At 43.9% G+C, this 19,052-nt stretch overlaps 1 protein-coding gene across 2 annotated transcripts in view; it reads left to right on the forward strand.

Annotated features, from left to right (window-relative positions):
- Positions 1-17,998, forward strand: part of XRRA1 (X-ray radiation resistance associated 1) — a 90,808-nt gene extending 72,810 nt beyond the window's left edge. For both annotated transcript variants that reach the window (XM_088445848.1, XM_088445847.1), the window contains exons 13-18: positions 7,679-7,797; positions 8,267-8,528; positions 12,600-12,761; positions 13,956-14,071; positions 16,925-17,033; positions 17,123-17,998. In XM_088445848.1, the coding sequence (XP_088301974.1) occupies positions 7,679-7,797; positions 8,267-8,528; positions 12,600-12,761; positions 13,956-14,071; positions 16,925-17,033; positions 17,123-17,328 (974 nt within the window). In that variant the 3' untranslated portion in view covers positions 17,329-17,998. The remainder of the gene's footprint in view (positions 1-7,678; positions 7,798-8,266; positions 8,529-12,599; positions 12,762-13,955; positions 14,072-16,924; positions 17,034-17,122) is intronic.
- The last annotated feature ends 1,054 nt before the right edge of the window (positions 17,999-19,052 follow it).

Raw genomic sequence — 19,052 nt, forward strand, 5'->3', positions numbered from 1 at the left:
CTGACTCCTGTGCAGCTTGTACAGTATCTATAGTGTGACCTGACACACTGACTATCACATTACTGACTCCTGTGCATCTTATCCAGTATCTATAGTGTGACCTGACACACTGACTATCACATTACTGACTCCTGTGCAGCTTGTACAGTATCTATAGTGTGACCTGACACACTGACTATCACATTACTGACTCCTGTGCAGCTTGTACAGTATCTCTATAGTGTGACCTGACACAGTGACTATCACACTACTGACTCCTGTGCAGCTTGTACAGTATCTATAGTGTGACCTGACACACTGACTATCACATTACTGACTCCTGTGCAGCTTGTACAGTATCTATAGTGTGACCTGACACACTGACTATCACATTACTGACTCCTGTGCAGCTTATACAGTATCTCTATAGTGTGACCTGACACACTGACTATCACATTACTGACTCCTGTGCAGCTTGTACAGTATCTATAGTGTGACCTGACACACTGACTATCACATTACTGACTCCTGTGCAGCTTATACAGTATCTATAGTGTGACCTGACACAGTGACTATCACACTACTGACTCCTGTGCAGCTTGTACAGTATCTATAGTGTGACCTGACACACTGACTATCACATTACTGACTCCTGTGCAGCTTGTACAGTATCTATAGTGTGACCTGACACACTGACTATCACATTACTGACTCCTGTGCAGCTTGTACAGTATCTATAGTGTGACCTGACACACTGACTATCACATTACTGACTCCTGTGCAGCTTGTACAGTATCTATAGTGTGACCTGACACAGTGACTATCACATTACTGACTCCTGTGCAGCTTGTACAGTATCTATAGTGTGACCTGACACACTGACTATCACATTACTGACTCCTGTGCAGCTTGTACAGTATCTATAGTGTGACCTGACACACTGACTATCACATTACTGACTCCTGTGCAGCTTGTACAGTATCTATAGTGTGACCTCACACACTGACTATCACACTACTGACTCCTGTGCAGCTTGTACAGTATCTATAGTGTGACCTGACACACTGATTATCACATTACTGACTCCTGTGCAGCTTGTACAGTATCTATAGTGTGACCTGACACACTGACTATCACATTACTGACTCCTGTGCAGCTTGTACAGTATATATAGTGTGACCTGACACACTGACTATCACATTACTGACTCCTGTGCAGCTTGTACAGTATCTATAGTGTGACCTGACACACTGACTATCACATTACTGACTCCTGTGCAGCTTGTACAGTATCTATAGTGTGACCTGACACACTGACTATCACATTACTGACTCCTGTGCAGCTTGTACAGTATCTATAGTGTGACCTGACACACTGACTATCACATTACTGACTCCTGTGCAGCTTGTACAGTATCTATAGTGTGACCTGACACACTGACTATCACACTACTGACTCCTGTGCAGCTTGTACAGTATCTATAGTGTGACCTGACACACTGACTATCACATTACTGACTCCTGTGCAGCTTGTACAGTATCTATAGTGTGACCTGACACACTGACTATCACATTACTGACTCCTGTGCAGCTTGTACAGTATCTATAGTGTGACATGACACACTGACTATCACATTACTGACTCCTGTGCATCTTGTACAGTATCTATAGTGTGACCTGACACACTGACTATCACATTACTGACTCCTGTGCAGCTTGTACAGTATCTATAATGTGACCTGACACACTGACTATCACATTACTGACTCCTGTGCAGCTTGTACAGTATCTATAGTGTGACCTGACACACTGACTATCACACTACTGACTCCTGTGCAGCTTGTACAGTATCTATAGTGTGACCTGACACACTGACTATCACACTACTGACTCCTGTGCAGCTTGTACAGTATCTATAGTGTTACCTGACACACTGACTATCACATTACTGACTCCTGTGCAGCTTGTACAGTATCTATAGTGTGACCTGACACACTGACTATCACATTACTGACTCCTGTGCAGCTTGTACAGTATCTATAGTGTGACATGACACACTGACTATCACACTACTGACTCCTGTGCAGCTTGTACAGTATCTATAGTGTGACATGACACACTGACTATCACATTACTGACTCCTGTGCAGCTTGTACAGTATCTATAGTGTGACCTGACACACTGACTATCACACTACTGACTCCTGTGCAGCTTGTACAGTATCTATAGTGTGACCTGACACACTGACTATCACATTACTGACTCCTGTGCATCTTATCCAGTATCTATAGTGTGACCTGACACACTGACTATCACATTACTGACTCCTGTGCAGCTTGTACAGTATCTATAGTGTGACCTGACACACTGACTATCACATTACTGACTCCTGTGCAGCTTGTACAGTATCTCTATAGTGTGACCTGACACAGTGACTATCACACTACTGACTCCTGTGCAGCTTGTACAGTATCTATAGTGTGACCTGACACACTGACTATCACATTACTGACTCCTGTGCAGCTTGTACAGTATCTATAGTGTGACATGACACACTGACTATCACACTACTGACTCCTGTGCATCTTGTACAGTATCTATAGTGTGACCTCACACACTGACTATCACATTACTGACTCCTGTGCAGCTTGTACAGTATCTATAGTGTGACCTGACACACTGACTATCACATTACTGACTCCTGTGCATCTTGTACAGTATCTATAGTGTGACCTGACACACAGTGACTATCACATTACTGACTCCTGTGCAGCTTGTACAGTATCTATAGTGTGACCTGACACACTGACTATCACATTACTGACTCCTGTGCAGCTTGTACAGTATCTATAGTGTGACCTGACACACTGACTATCACATTACTGACTCCTGTGCAGCTTGTACAGTATCTATAGTGTGACCTGACACACTGACTATCACATTACTGACTCCTGTGCAGCTTGTACAGTATCTATAGTGTGACCTGACACACTGACTATCACATTACTGACTCCTGTGCATCTTATCCAGTATCTATAGTGTGACCTGACACACTGACTATCACATTACTGACTCCTGTGCAGCTTGTACAGTATCTATAGTGTGACCTGACACACTGACTATCACATTACTGACTCCTGTGCAGCTTGTACAGTATCTATAGTGTGACCTGACACACTGACTATCACATTACTGACTCCTGTGCAGCTTGTACAGTATCTATAGTGTGACCTGACACACTGACTATCACATTACTGACTCCTGTGCAGCTTGTACAGTATCTATAGTGTGACCTGACACACTGACTATCACACTACTGACTCCTGTGCAGCTTGTACAGTATCTATAGTGTGACCTGACACACTGACTATCACATTACTGACTCCTGTGCATCTTGTACAGTATCTATAGTGTGACATGACACACTGACTATCACATTACTGACTCCTGTGCATCTTGTACAGTATCTCTATAGTGTGACCTGACACACTGACTATCACATTACTGACTCCTGTGCATCTTGTACAGTATCTATAGTATGACCTGACACACTGACTATCACATTACTGACTCCTGTGCATCTTATCCAGTATCTATAGTGTGACCTGACACACTGACTATCACACTACTGACTAACATGGTGTGAATCTAGATATACACAAGGCCCAAAGACTGACACAACCATGTTAAGCAGCACATTAAATCCCGTGTTCTTCTTCTTACTGAAATATATATATATTTTTCATAATTAACATTATGGTGCTTATTTCCTGTGCGTGTATTGTGAGCTGATGGTTAATGTGAGCAGGTATACAGACAGTAATAGTGTATAATACCAGCTCTGTACATTGTTGCTTTTTGATACCTGTTGGGTAATGTGAGCAGGTAAACAGTCAGGAATAGTGTATAATACCAGCTCTGTACATTGTTGCTGTGTGTTACGTGTTGGGTAATGTGAGCAGGTAAACAGACAGTAATAGTGTATAATACCAGCTCTGTACATTGTTACTGTGTGTTACCTGTTGGGTAATGTGAGCAGGTAAACAGTCAGGAATAGTGTATAATACCAGCTCTGTACATTGTTACTGTGTGTTACCTGTTGGTTAATGTGAGCAGGTAAACAGACAGTAATAGTGTATAATACCAGCTCTGTACATTGTTGCTGTGTGTTACCTGTTGGTTAATGTGAGCAGGTAAACAGACAGTAATAGTGTATAATACCAGCTCTCTACATTGTTACTGTGTGTTACCTGTTGGGTAATGTGAGCAGGTAAACAGACAGTAATAGTGTATAATACCAGCTCTGTACATTGTTGCTTTTTGATACCTGTTGGGTATTGTGAGCAGGTAAACAGACAGGAATAGTGTATAATACCATCTCTGTACATTGTTACTGTGTGTTACCTGTTGGGTAATGTGAGCAGGTAAACAGACAGGAATAGTGTATAATACCAGCGCTGTACATTGTTGCTGTGTGTTACCTGTTGGGTAATGTGAGCAGGTAAACAGACAGGAATAGTGTATAATACCAGCGCTGTACATTGTTGCTGTGTGTTACCTGTTGGGTAATGTGAGCAGGTAAACAGACAGGAATAGTGTATAATACCAGCTCTGTACATTGTTGCTTTTTGATACCTGTTGGGTAATGTGAGCAGGTAAACAGACAGGAATAGTGTATAATACCAGCTCTGTACATTGTTGCTGTGTGTTACCTGTTGGTTAATGTGAGCAGGTAAACAGACAGGAATAGTGTATAATACCATCTCTGTACATCGTTGCTGTGTGTTACCTGTTGGTTAATGTGAGCAGGCAAACAGACAGTAATAGTGTATAATACCAGCTCTCTACATTGTTACTGTGTGTTACCTGTTGGGTAATGTGAGCAGGTAAACAGACAGTAATAGTGTATAATACCAGCTCTGTACATTGTTGCTTTTTGATACCTGTTGGGTATTGTGAGCAGGTAAACAGACAGGAATAGTGTATAATACCAGCTCTGTACATTGTTACTGTGTGTTACCTGTTGGGTAATGTGAGCAGGTAAACAGACAGGAATAGTGTATAATACCAGCTCTGTACATTGCTGCTGTGTGTTACATGTTGGTTAATATGAGCAGGTAAACAGACAGGAATAGTGTATAATACCAGCTCTGTACATTGTTACTGTGTGTTACCTGTTGGGTAATGTGAGCAGGTAAACAGACAGGAATAGTGTATAATACCAGCTCTGTACATTGCTGCTGTGTGTTACATGTTGGTTAATATGAGCAGGTAAACAGACAGTAATAGTGTATAATACCAGCTCTGTACATTGTTGCTGTGTGTTACCTGTTGGGTAATGTGAGCAGGTAAACAGACAGGAATAGTGTATAATACCAGCTCTGTACATTGTTACTGTGTGTTACCTGTTGGTTAATGTGAGCAGGTAAACAGACAGTAATAGTGTATAATACCAGCTCTGTACATTGTTGCTGTGTGTTACCTGTTGGTTAATGTGAGCAGGTAAACAGACAGGAATAGTGTATAATACCAGCTCTCTACATTGTTACTGTGTGTTACCTGTTGGGTAATGTGAGCAGGTAAACAGACAGGAATAGTTTATAATACCGCTCTGTACATTGTTACTGTGTGTTACCTGTTAGGTAATGTGAGCAGGTAAACAGACAGGAATAGTGTATAATACCAGCTCTGTACATTGTTGCTGTGTGTTACCTGTTGGGTAATGTGAGCAGGTAAACAGACAGGAATAGTGTATAATACCAGCTCTGTACATTGTTGCTGTGTGTTACCTGTTGGGTAATGTGAGCAGGTAAACAGACAGGAATAGTGTATAATACCAGCTCTGTACATTGTTGCTGTGTGTTACCTGTTGGGTAATGTGAGCAGGTGAACAGACAGGAATAGTGTATAATACCAGCTCTGTACATTGTTGCTGTGTGTTACCTGTTGGGTAATGTGAGCAGGTAAACAGACAGTAATAGTGTATAATACCAGCTCTGTACATTGTTGCTGTGTGTTACCTGTTGGTTAATGTGAGCAGGTAAACAGACAGTAATAGTGTATAATACCATCTCTGTACATTGTTACTGTGTGTTACCCGTTGGGTAATGTGAGCAGGTGAACAGACAGTAATAGTGTATAATACCCGCTCTGTACATTGTTGCTGTGTGTTACCCGTTGGGTAATGTGAGCAGGTGAACAGACAGTAATAGTGTATAATACCAGCTCTGTACATTGTTGCTGTGTGTTACCTGTTGGGTAATGTGAGCAGGTAAACAGACAGTAATAGTGTATAATACCATCTCTGTACATTGTTACTGTGTGTTACCTGTTGGGTAATGTGAGCAGGTAAACAGACAGGAATAGTGTATAATACCAGCTCTGTACATTGTTGCTGTGTGGTAATGTGAGCAGGTGAACAGACAGGAATAGTGTATAATACCAGCTCTGTACATTGTTGCTGTGTGTTACCTGTTGGGTAATGTGAGCAGGTAAACAGACAGTAATAGTGTATAATACCATCTCTGTACATTGTTACTGTGTGTTACCTGTTGGGTAATGTGAGCAGGTAAACAGACAGTAATAGTGTATAATACCAGCTCTGTACATTGTTACTGTGTGTTACCTGTTGGGTAATGTGAGCAGGTAAACAGACAGTAATAGTGTATAATACCAGCGCTGTACATTGTTGCTGTGTGTTACCTGTTGGGTAATGTGAGCAGGTAAACAGACAGGAATAGTGTATAATACCATCTCTGTACATTGTTGCTGTGTGTTACCTGTTGGGTAATGTGAGCAGGTAAACAGACAGGAATAGTGTATAATACCAGCTCTGTACATTGCTGCTGTGTGTTACATGTTGGTTAATATGAGCAGGTAAACAGACAGTAATAGTGTATAATACCAGCTCTGTACATTGTTGCTGTGTGTTACCTGTTGGGTAATGTGAGCAGGTAAACAGACAGGAATAGTGTATAATACCAGCTCTGTACATTGTTGCTGTGTGTTACCTGTTGGTTAATGTGAGCAGGTAAACAGACAGGAATAGTGTATAATACCAGCTCTGTACATTGTTGCTGTGTGTTACCTGTTGGGTAATGTGAGCAGGTAAACAGACAGTAATAGTGTATAATACCAGCTCTGTACATTGTTACTGTGTGTTACCTGTTGGGTAATGTGAGCAGGTAAGCAGACAGGAACAGTGTATAATACCAGCTCTGTACATTGTTGCTGTGTGTTACCTGTTGGGTAATGTGAGCAGGTAAACAGACAGTAATAGTGTATAATACCAGCTCTGTACATTGTTGCTGTGTGTTACCTGTTGGGTAATGTGAGCAGGTAAGCAGACAGGAATAGTGTATAATACCATCTCTGTACATTGTTACTGTGTGTTACCTGTTGGGTAATGTGAGCAGGTAAACAGACAGTAATAGTGTATAATACCATCTCTGTACATTGTTGCTGTGTGTTACCTGTTGGGTAATGTGAGCAGGTAAACAGACAGTAATAGTGTATAATACCAGCTCTGTAAATTGTTGCTGTGTGTTACATGTTGGGTAATGTGAGCAGGTGAACAGGCAGGAATAGTGTATAATACCAGCTCTGTACATTGTTACTGTGTGTTACCGGACTGTGATTTGCATAGAAATGTAATTTGCATTACAACAGGATCTGATCCCTATTTTCTTATTAATGCATAGGAGATCCGCCGTTACTGGGAAACTTCCTCCAACAGCGACTTGGGATTAAAATTATTCGTAAAAAATCAACAAGACACCGTAAACCCCATCTTATTATTCCTGTCAGGGAAAAGAGAAAGGTGAGGGGGGTCCTATAACTTATCCTGTTCTCTTTTTTGTTCCCTGTAATCATTTCCTGGCTCTTGTAGTAATATAGAGCTGGCTTTGACCCTGCAAGTTTCCCGCCCCCCCCCCCCCCCCCCCAGGCCGCACATCATTACACAGCGCCGTCTGTACTGATTAGTTACTGTTTAGTAACTCTGATTGGCTGCATGTTTGCCCAGGACCTCCCATTTCAAAATACTCTGTGCTGCTGTTAAGAGTCTAACTCTCTGATTGGCTACAGCTTGTTCAAGCCCAACCCTCTTTTCCTGCATGTCCCTGTTCGCCTCATTTTGAAGATTATATAGAATTGATGCTCTGACCCTATTAAGAAACACCCAAAAAACATTTATGATGTCTTACGCCTGAAGCTTGGGAGATAACTATTAATGTGCAGCCTGAAATTACATGTACTGTAGAATGAGTTCTGTATTTGTTGTTTTATAGGTTAGAACACATGTTCCCAAAATCCCAAAACAGCCCCTGATGTTAGAGCCTCCGTTATACCCGTTCCTGAGACTGCCCCAGCACGAGAGTGAATTTACAGAATCTGTGATGTCATCAACCCCGCTCCCACCAATCAGAACCTCTTCAGCAGGACCATGTGACGCAGCCCGGGAGCAGAGTCACGAATCGGTCAGGTCTTCAGAGACATTGGAGAGGGAGATGAGCTTCGGTTCTGACCCCACTGTCGAGTCCGTCTTCATGACTCAGGTGTGTGCTGGACACATCATGTTTTACGTGTTACTATAATTCAAATGTATTTTATAAGATAAATGCATATAATTACATATAATTCTACCTGGCAATTCATTACACTATAAACAGAAAAAATAGCTGTGACTATTGTTACAGTGTGTAATTTAATATAGTATATTCTTCAGCCTATTGCAGTTGTCTGCAGAAACCAGGGGGTAAATTTACTAAAGTTCGATGAGAGATTCATTTTTCTGAATCACTGAAATCTCCTGAGATCGAATTGAACTTGAACAGCAAAATCCCCTAGCAAATCTCAAATTTACTAATAATGGATTTTGCTTTCGATTTTCAACTCAAATTCGATCTTGTTTTGGTTTAAGAAGGGATTTGCTGTTCGATTTTGCTGTCCAAATCGAACATCAAATCCCACTCCAAAACGAACTTCAAAGCCCCAAATGAATAGAACTGCTTCATGCTTTAATTTTTAGCATGAGCAGTTCGTTTCACACAGATACATGCATACATCAGTGAGATGCCTGCATGTATCTTACTGTAATAAGCTTAGAAAGAGTTAATGTTTAAAACAAAAAAAAAATGACATGGGGTCCCCCCCTAAATACACAACCAGCCCCGGACTTTTCATAGCCATTCCTGGTTGTGTAAGTACAGGGAAAAAATTCCGTAGGGTTCCCCTGTACTTAGCACAACCAGCACCAGGCTCAGATCCGGTTCTGGAATTACAGGAGAAAAAATGTGTAGGGTTCCCCTGTAATTTCCACAACCAGCACCGGACCCTTTCTAGCGGGGTGGTAATGTCACAGCCAGGGGAGCACTATGCCCGGGCCTGCCAGCCGCAGCACCAGCCATGACCGCTAGTCAGCCCAGGCCAGGGGTCCCTGGGGAGTTGGGGACCCCCCAATAAAGGGGTCCCCCTCTCCAGGGCACTGCTGGTTTAGGCTGATAGCCCGGGGCTATCCCCACCACCCCTGGGCGGTGGGTGGCGGGTTGATAGTGCTGGTTGTGAAAATTACAGGGGAACCCTACGCATTTTTTCCCCTGTAATTCCAGAACCAGGACTGGATCGGAGCCTGGTACTGGTTGTACTAAGTACAGGGGAACCCTACGCGATTTTTTCCCTGTGCTTACATAACTAGGACTGGCTATGAAAAGTCCGGGGTTGGTTGTGTTTTTAGGGGGTCCCACGTAATTTTTTTTAAAAAAAAACATTAACTCTTTACAAGCTTTTTAAAATAAGATACATGCATGCATCTCACTGATGTATGCATGCATCTGTGTGAAATCGAACTGCTCATGCTGAAAACTAATGCATGAAGTTTGAGTTCATTTTTCATTCAATTTACAAATCGATTGTTAGTAAATGAAGGGATCCTATTGTCCGCTATGTGAAAACATTGATGTTTTTCAGAAATTCGATTTCATTTCAAATTCCTTTTTTTGTTCGATTTGACATTCGATTTAGCCTTTAGTAATTCCCTTTATAAAAAAATCGAGCCAAAATCGAATGCAATATTGAATAGAAATCAAAATCGAACCATAGTAAATATAACCTCAGGTGGCCTTTGTGGCCGAGCACAGATTACAGCTATTGTTCAATTTTCCAAGTGGATGCAGAAAGAAGCGGAGGGCCTGATTCAGCAAAGGATCGCTATTGCGATCGCGGTAGCAATCGCGCACGCAGTTCTACTGCGAAGGTATGCTAATAATTGCAATCACAAAGCATTCTCCACTTCCCCTCTCGCACATCCGTAATACCTTGCAATCCAGCCAAAACATCGGTAACATCGAAGTACATCGGAGCCCCTCGCATATTTAATTCAGATCTGACACTACCACTAAATTGCACGCAGTGAGAGCTCAGGCTGCGTAGGCCATCGCAGTGGCTAATTTATGCACGCCCCTACAGCAGCATTCAAACACACTGACATGCCTACATTTCCCCGACCACCCCCCATCACCACCCCCAAATGGCACTTCCTGTCAGTCACTCTGCGATGGGTCTGCGCGCCTTCGCGCCCTGCGATGCATGCGTGGTGAGAAACAATCGGCCGTCTGCATATGCTTTAGGAGTTGCAAGCCTTGCTGAATCAGGCCCTGAGTACGGAAGTAGCCGCTTTGCTCTGTCCCTGCATCCTCTATATAGTCCTCTTTAATAGTCCCTCTATCTCAGGGGTCAGGGAACTTTTTTACCTTTTACCCCAAAATATATTTAGATACGCCGACGTTACCCCCTTGATTTGAAAGGAAGGAAATCATATAGTAGTGCCCCCATATAATGCCCCTCTAGTTATGCCCCCATATAATGCCCCCATATAGTGCCCCCAAAGTTATACCCCTGTAGTAGTGCTCCCATAGTTATATCCCCATAGTTATACCCCTGTAGTAGTGTCCCTGTAGTAGTGCCCCCATATAATGCCCCTGTAGTAGAACCCCCATATAATGCCCCTGTAGTAGTGCCCCCATATAATGCCTCTGTAGTGCCGCTTGTACAAAAAACAAAAAACACCTTAATCCCCGCTCCTGCATCCACCGCCATCCTGTCCGCCCGGCTGCTCCTCCGAACTATGGGAGAGACGTCATGACATCTCTCCCATAGTGTGCATGGAGAGAGCCGGAAGCTGGAGTTCAGAAGAGAACTCCAGCCTCCGGCTAACGCGGCGCTGCAGAGAAGGAGCCGGGCGCCCGCTGGTAATAACATCTCAGCGGGCGCCCGGCTTAGAGTCTCCCTGCGGCACAGCCGGGCATGCATATGAATCATTCTATGTTATATGCATGCCCGGCTGTACGTCCATTACCCCCAGGAATTTCATTCTTACTCCATGTGGGGTAATTTACCCCCTGTTCCCTGATCACTGGTCTATCTGAACAGATAAATTACAGTAAATCTGTAAATCGCTGATAATAAGATGTTTTGCGCGGCTTCCCGACTGTCAGTATTATGACCGCATCCCATTTCTACAGACCACACCTCTATTTTTATTTATTTCCATTATCTGCTTTATTATATATTTTTACCATTTGGGCTATTTTGTATCTTGCAGATTATTGCTGACCTATCACATTGTTTCAGCGCTTCCTCAGTTCTCTGGGAATATTTTCCCCCAAAAGATCTTTTATTCCACGTTATTTATACATTGCACAAAAGTAGCTCTAATGCCGCACATCCACTACGCGACTAGGGAAAGACAGCACGATTCAGAAATCGTAATCGTACCGTCGTTCCCCATCCCCTGCAGTGCCCACACTGGCATGTTCGGGCGATGATTGATATCGGAAACGACCAGCGGGAGCGCGCATTGCTGGTCGTTTCTGACATGCCCGATTCATGCATGATTAATGAACGATGGCGCGATTATGTCGGAATCGTTCAATCGCTCATTAATATCGCCTAGTGGATGTGCGCCTTAAATCTGCTAATATGCTCAGCTGTCTACAACAGGTCACATGAGGAGGGGTAAATTGGATTGGGTCAATAAGATCGGGTAAATGTTGAGGAGTACATGAGCGGAGGTAAATCAGTAAGGGGTAATTGAAAAGGGATAAATCAGGAGGGGTAAATAGGCAGCAGTACATGAGATGGGGTACATGAGGAATGGTAAATGGGGAGGGGTAAACCAGATGGGGTAAATTATGGGGAGGTAACTAAGGCAAGGAAAATGAGGAAAGGTAAATGCAGAGGGGTAAGTGGGGAGGGGGTAAATTGGGAGTGGTATATGGGGAGGGGTAAATTGGGAGTGGTATATGGGGAGGGGTAAATTGGGAGTGTTATATGGGGAGGGGTATATGGGGAGGGGTAAATGGGAGAAGATTTGCCACACACAATCACAATCCTCAAATATTAATTAAAGAAACCAGCAAGTGTTGTACAAACCCGTCATGCGCATAGGGGGCGGGGCCGGCACACTGCGCTGCCAGGCCCTATTACAGCCCTGCTGAATACGCACTCACAGGAGACCATACACGGCATATTATGTAGATATGAGTACAGAACCGTCTGTTAGCCTACGACATGTATGTGCTGTGTGACACATCCATGACATAAACATGGCTCCTGTTTCTGAACCTCAGGTGGATAATCTAGATCCAGTCCATAACTCCAGTCCACCAATTACGCCGGAGGAGCCGGATCCAGCGAGCACCGCGCAGGGAGAGATCCCGGAGAGATTCCGGGGCTACGAGGAGCTGTTTGATGTGAAGACTGATCCGGATTTCATTGAGCCAGTGGGTGAGTGTCGGGTGTCAGACATGCAGAGAATGTGACGTCCGGTAATGGCCCGTGATCCAGTCTCTTATTATGGTGTATTATCTGTACCGTGCGCTCTGAGGCCCACTCGTGTATATACATTATTCTACTGAGCGTCTTCCCCATATGTTCTGCCTTAGTGACGTGGCTGCTTCCGGATATTACTCCAGCCCATAACATAGCTGCCTCCGGGCCAAGTGGCCGTCACCTTATGGTACAAATGTGTCCGCCGGACATTTCTACAGTAGCGAGGTGGCATCACACTGGCCCGTCATGCCATGGTCATGCACCTTATTGGTTCCATTCATATGTAGGTAATGGGCGGCCTAAAAATAACTTTTTGTCAGAGTTAATCCAATTACGTGCGAGCTGGGAGGTGCGAGGTGCTGTTTTCTCTGCGAATTCACATCTTTATTTTCACGTTAAAATGTGGGGACACCATGCTGAACCCCTTGGACACCCCCGCTAATGACTAATTAGGTAATTGGACGTTTCCAATTAGCCTAATTAGTCGAACAATTACAAGTAATTTTTTGGGGTTTACAAAAATGGCCCCAAATCACCCCCAAATCTACTTTTTTGTTCGTTTAGGCACCCCAAACTTACAGTATTTTTTATAAAAAAAAAATTTCTTTTTAACTGTTTATTTGTTAGACCAGTTTTGTGTCCCCTTTACCGTTTCGAATAACTGTTACCATTGATTAAAAAAAATGTTTTCAAGTGGTGGCTGTAATATTGATATCAAGCAAATTAATAAATTAATTGAGGTTATAAGTACTGACCTCTAATATTAAATTAACGATTATTGCGCCTGGTTTTTGTTTTTATTGTTACCATTGGTAAGCCATCACTAGCCAAGCTGAAGTCCTGGCGGCATCTAGGTAACGGTAAGCACACCTGGCGTTATGGAAAAGGCAACTGTTATAGGTGAAATGTACCGTTCTAGCACTAAAGGTGTGATGCATAGCACCCCCTAATTATAGCAGCCTGTTAGTGCGGCTGGAAGGTGACAGCACACAGCCTGATAGAGGCCATTAGCGGCCATATTCCCACCGCATTTGCCCCACGCCAGAGATCAGTGAATATTGCCGTCAGAGTTGCTATGGTAACTCTTGGAATTACAATGTCACGCTAGTCCTAATACAACACGACCCTAACCCTGTGTGTGCTCTGCAGGTATACAGAACAACGTGCGGGCTCTGGAGTACGCATTGTCGCACCTGCTTGTGTATAGGGACTATACACCACGACTGGACAGCGTCCAGAAGCCGCACATTCCACAAGAGAGCAAGGTAAGTGCGCAGGTCTACATGAGACTATAGGCAGAACATCTGTACAGGCTGCAGTAGAGGAAGCATGTACAATACACAGTGCTAACCCTCTATAGAGAAGACACGAGTTACCCTGCGGCATACAGACCTCACCGGGCAGCTCTGGTGCCGCCATGCAGAACAGGGCTCATTATTTATTGCAGGCTGCCCAGTGCTGGGGCCTGCCGGACTTTGATGTGTTGCTCCTCCAGAAAACAAGGGTAACCCCCCAAAAAAACTCCTATTCACAGGCTCATTGTTGGCTACAGAGAGTTATACCCCTTTTACACCAGAGCAAAAACCTGGGTTTTTGCAGGGTCTACCCAGGTCGCAGATCAGTGTAAAAGGGTCCCTGAAAAATAACCTGGGTCAAGTGACCCAGCAATTCAACCCAGGTAGCTACCAGGGTTGGACCCAGGTAATGATGCAGTGTAAACGGTGCAACCCGGGTTATCTGACCTGGATCAGGCCTAAAATGAGCGGATTGGTGGTTGTCGAGCATTCACCTCCCACTTGTTATGACCTCACAGGTTTAGCAGGGCAGACCTGGGTTCAGTGTGAACAGGGCTGACCTGGGAGTAACCCAGATCAAAGGTGCAGTGTAAATGGGTCTGACCTGGGTCTGACCAGGGTTGGAACCATGTCCAAAAACCCAGGTCGGACCTGGGTTTTTGGTGGAAAAGAGGTATAACATAGAACAACCTGCAGCCAATCACATCAGCAAAGTATTAACAGTGGCACATAGAAGGGAATTCAATTAGGCGCCAGTTTGGTCCCGCAAGGCGAAGTCACAGCAGATTCGCATTGTGAATTACATTTGCAGTTTATTTAAAACTCGCATTTTATTTCAGAGTAAAATCACCTGTTTTTGTACACACCCCCCAGCGCTCGTGAATAGGTAGGGAAAATCTTTACTGTAAGGTAAAAATATCAGCTCTTGCTTCAGAACCCATAAAGGCCCCCATACATCAGAGATTGATTGCAGCAATCGTGCAATTTGCAATCGATTGTGTATAAAAATCTTTCCCTTTTTCAACCGATTGTGGCAATTCTGCAATCTGCAACCGATTGTGGCAATTCTGCAATCTGCAACCGATTGTGGCAATTCTGCAATCGATTGTGTATACAAATCTTTCCCTTTTTCAACCGATTGTGGCAATTCTGCAATCTGCAACCGATTGTGGCAATTCTGCAATCGATTGTGTATAAAAATCTTAACCTTTTTCAATCGATTGCAAATTGCACGATTGCTGCAATCAATCTCTGATGTATGGGGGCCTTTAGACACACACTCTAATGACTAATCAGGCATTTGGAATTTTTCAATTCGCTTAATTGGGCCAATAATTACATTTTTGGGGTGCAAAAAAAAATAACTGACCTCAAATTACCCCAAAATAAGCTTTGTAGCTAAATAATGCACCCCAAATTTAATGAAAGTATTTATTTCAATGAAAAATAATTGCTTTTTATCATTTAACATTTTAGTCAACTCAAATGACCCCAAATGCATCTTTTTTTCTACTTTTATTTTTTGTATTTTCTGTTTAATTCCTTTGTAATTAAACAAAATTCTGCAGGTTTTTATATTATTTAACTTTTTTTTTTTAAATGCACAAATCAGACGTTTGACACCTTTTTAAAAGCGTACTTTCCTTATGGCCACTTACAGTCTTCTAGATGATTCTGCTAACGAAGTTGTCACTTTTTTGGGGTCTGGGAAAGGTACCCCTCTTTTATGCTATTTTCCCTGTTCCCCTTTTGGAGAGAATTCGCACACTTTTGCTGCCAGCAGTGCCAGTTGGAATTTCTAATTGAATTGCGCGTATCTTGGTGCGCGCATGAAGGGGAAGTGTGCGAATTTGACGCCTTTTGCAAACTCGCCCTTAATTGAATTCCCCCCAGACGCACAGACACAGGTATAGGAGGTCGGGGTCAGACAGAGGACCTCATTCAGAGGCGGTTGTTAGATGCAAGCGGTCGCTCTGAATGAGGGTGGCCGCTTGCATCTTGTAGTGCCGCCTCTTTTGTTCGATCGCTAAGCTGTGGGTTGGTCAAGACCATCGGGGCATGCGACGAGACCCTAAGGTTGGGTCTCGGCCCTCGAGCATGAAGCTCCCCACTGACATCACTGCTGATGTCAGTGGGGCCGCCCCCAAACGGCAAGCGTTCCTTTGGAAACGCCTCAGTTTGGCCGGCCACGTCCCCTGCCCGCCTCCCAAACGGTGCGTGACAGCTCGCCCCCTTTGGTGCGAGACCTCTAGCGACGGAGCACCCGTCGCTAGCCGGGTCTCGCGCATGCGTACGTCGGAGCCGGCTCAGACGTGCGCATGCCCAGTGGGGGAACATCAACTCGGTTGAGAGCGCTCAGCGCTTGCGACCGGGTCTGAATGACCCCAAGAGACTCTACTCCTGCCATAGGGCTGGTACAAGTTTGGTCCTTGCAGCCGATGGTGGCATCTAAGGACGCACCCATCGGTATTCCATCGTGCGCGGGAGCTAAAAGTGGGTGTCTCAGACTTTGCACCTTTTGGCCGCAGGAGGGAAGGAGTTTGCAGCTGCATTGGCATAAAGTCACGGACGTGCGACCGGCACTAAACGGTGCTGCTTTCACTTTTGCGTGCAACGCAGAATAAGCCCCTAAGGGAGAGGAGGGGCTGACAACTGCCCCATAGAGACAGTTGTCAAGGAAAGACGGATTGGAGCTGAGTGGATAGTATTGCCTTTTAACACAACATCAAGTAATTACTGGAAAGTGTATAAAATTCTCACTTCAATGACATCATTAGTACAGTAAGTGCCGTGATAATAATATTTGTTTCTGAATAACTTTAGTTTGGAAGAGAAATTTGCCGGATACCTCAGATGAAGCATAAGAAGGAGGTTTTATCGGAAATTGTGACAAATATGAGAGAGCGACGACACCTGGAGGAGGTTAGCCTGGGTAAGTGACGAGGAGATACCGTATTTATATATACCAGACATGGGTGACTGCTGTCAGTAGTGTGGTCTGATCACTTCCCCCGTGTACAGATTCTGCCCTGCGGGAGGACAAGCCCAGCAAGGAACAAAAAGCAGCAAAACAGTTGCTGAAAGAATTGCACAAAAAGTACAAGTTTTTCCACGCAGAGGCCGTGAAACGCGCGGCAGAGCTGGAGGCCAGCCTTCGCCAGAGCGCCCAGGAGCTTCTCGAGGCTCAGTATAAACTGGGCGGCATCCAGAGCAAGACGGTTCAATGAAGACCCAGAGCGCCCTCAATGGTTCAGCAAGCTTCACCGTTCCTTCTGAGTTTTCAGGACCCTTTAAAAACGCTTTATTAACGGTGACGCATGGAAACGACTGAGCACTCGCACTGTCCATGCCACAATAACCTTCATCTCCATGTTTACAGTTCCCAAATAAATGTTCCACCCGTTTCTTGGAGTTTCATCTCTGTTACTCACAGAAACTATAGCCGTTCGTTTAAAAAAAAAAAAAAAAATTGTACAGTATTGCAACATGTTTGGTCTCCAGTATATAATAACCTGAAACATAAGTACATACAGCACATTATATTCCGAGGAAGAGGCCAAAGAAATAGCCTTTGCCCAATCACATGCCAGCCGATTCTCCCTCACATACCAGGCAGTGCCCCACACGTCGTATTCCTGCTATACCCATATTCAGCTTCCTCCTCATTCTCCCCATAGTGTACTGTAGCTTTATAACACACCGGCTGTTGCCTTTCTCCTATAACCTCCTCTCACGGCACTTGTGGGAAACGTGGAAGTTTTCCTGGCAGGTGGAGAGAGGACATGATCCATGAGCTGGTGCTGGACAGACCCCCTATAACCTCCTCTCACAGCACTTGTGACTGACAGTGGATGGTGGAAGTACTTTCATATCCCGATAATAGTACATTGTGCTCCCTGCTCCTACTTGTAAACTTCTCCATAAGTAGAATCACATTGGTCCAGTCGTGTTTTATGTAAATTAATAAACGCTCAGAAATGTAGATTTCCTGATTAATATGTATGTTTAAATATATGGATTGTCCTTCGTAGTACAGCATAGTAATGAGGCATTCACCTATAGGCAAGGCTTAGTGAGGGCCCGTGGAAGGCATTACGGCATTGCTGAGTTGTGCGTACACATGTACCTGTTTCGTTACTCTAGGGGGTATATATACTAAGGTGGAGATGTTGCCCATAGCAACCAATCAGTTTCAACTTAACATGCATCCAGCACCTTCTAGAAGATAATAGCTAGAATCGGATTGGTTGCTATGGGCAGCATCTCCACTTCTAAAAACCTGCACTTTAGTAAATATACCCCTAGATGCTGAAAGTGTGATATGAAATCGGGGCCCTTCTGTGGCAGCGCCCTGGGTTACAGCTATTATGGCCCATGATGCTGAAGGGCCTCCGGCACATTGAGGTCCTCCTCCTAAAATATGTACAGCCGTGGCCAAAAGTTTTGAGAATGACACAAGTATTGGTTGTCACAAAGTTTGCTGCTTCAGTGTTATTAGACCTTTTTGTCAGATGTTACTATGGTATACTGAGGTAACATTACAGCATTACATAAGTGTCAGAAGTTACTATGGTATACTGAGGTAACATTACAGCATTACATAAGTGTCAGATGTTACTATGGTATACTGAGGTAATATTACAGCATTACATAAGTGTCAGATGTTACTATGGTATACTGAGGTAATATTACAGCATTACATAAGTGTCAGATGTTACTATGGTATACTGAGGTAACATTACAGCATTACATAAGTGTCAGATGTTACTATGGTATACTGAGGTAACATTACAGCATTACATAAGTGTCAAAGGCTTTTATTGACAATTACATTAAGTTTATGCAAAAAGTCAATATTTTCAGTGCTGACCCTTCTTTTTCAAGACCTCTGCAATTCGCCCTGGCATGCTGTCACTCGACTTCTGGGCCACATACTGACTGATGACCGCCG

Source organism: Taudactylus pleione, unplaced genomic scaffold (genome assembly GCF_031769625.1).
Source record: "Taudactylus pleione unplaced genomic scaffold, aTauple2 ptg000390l, whole genome shotgun sequence".
In the NCBI taxonomy this organism is placed as follows: domain Eukaryota; kingdom Metazoa; phylum Chordata; class Amphibia; order Anura; family Myobatrachidae; genus Taudactylus; species Taudactylus pleione.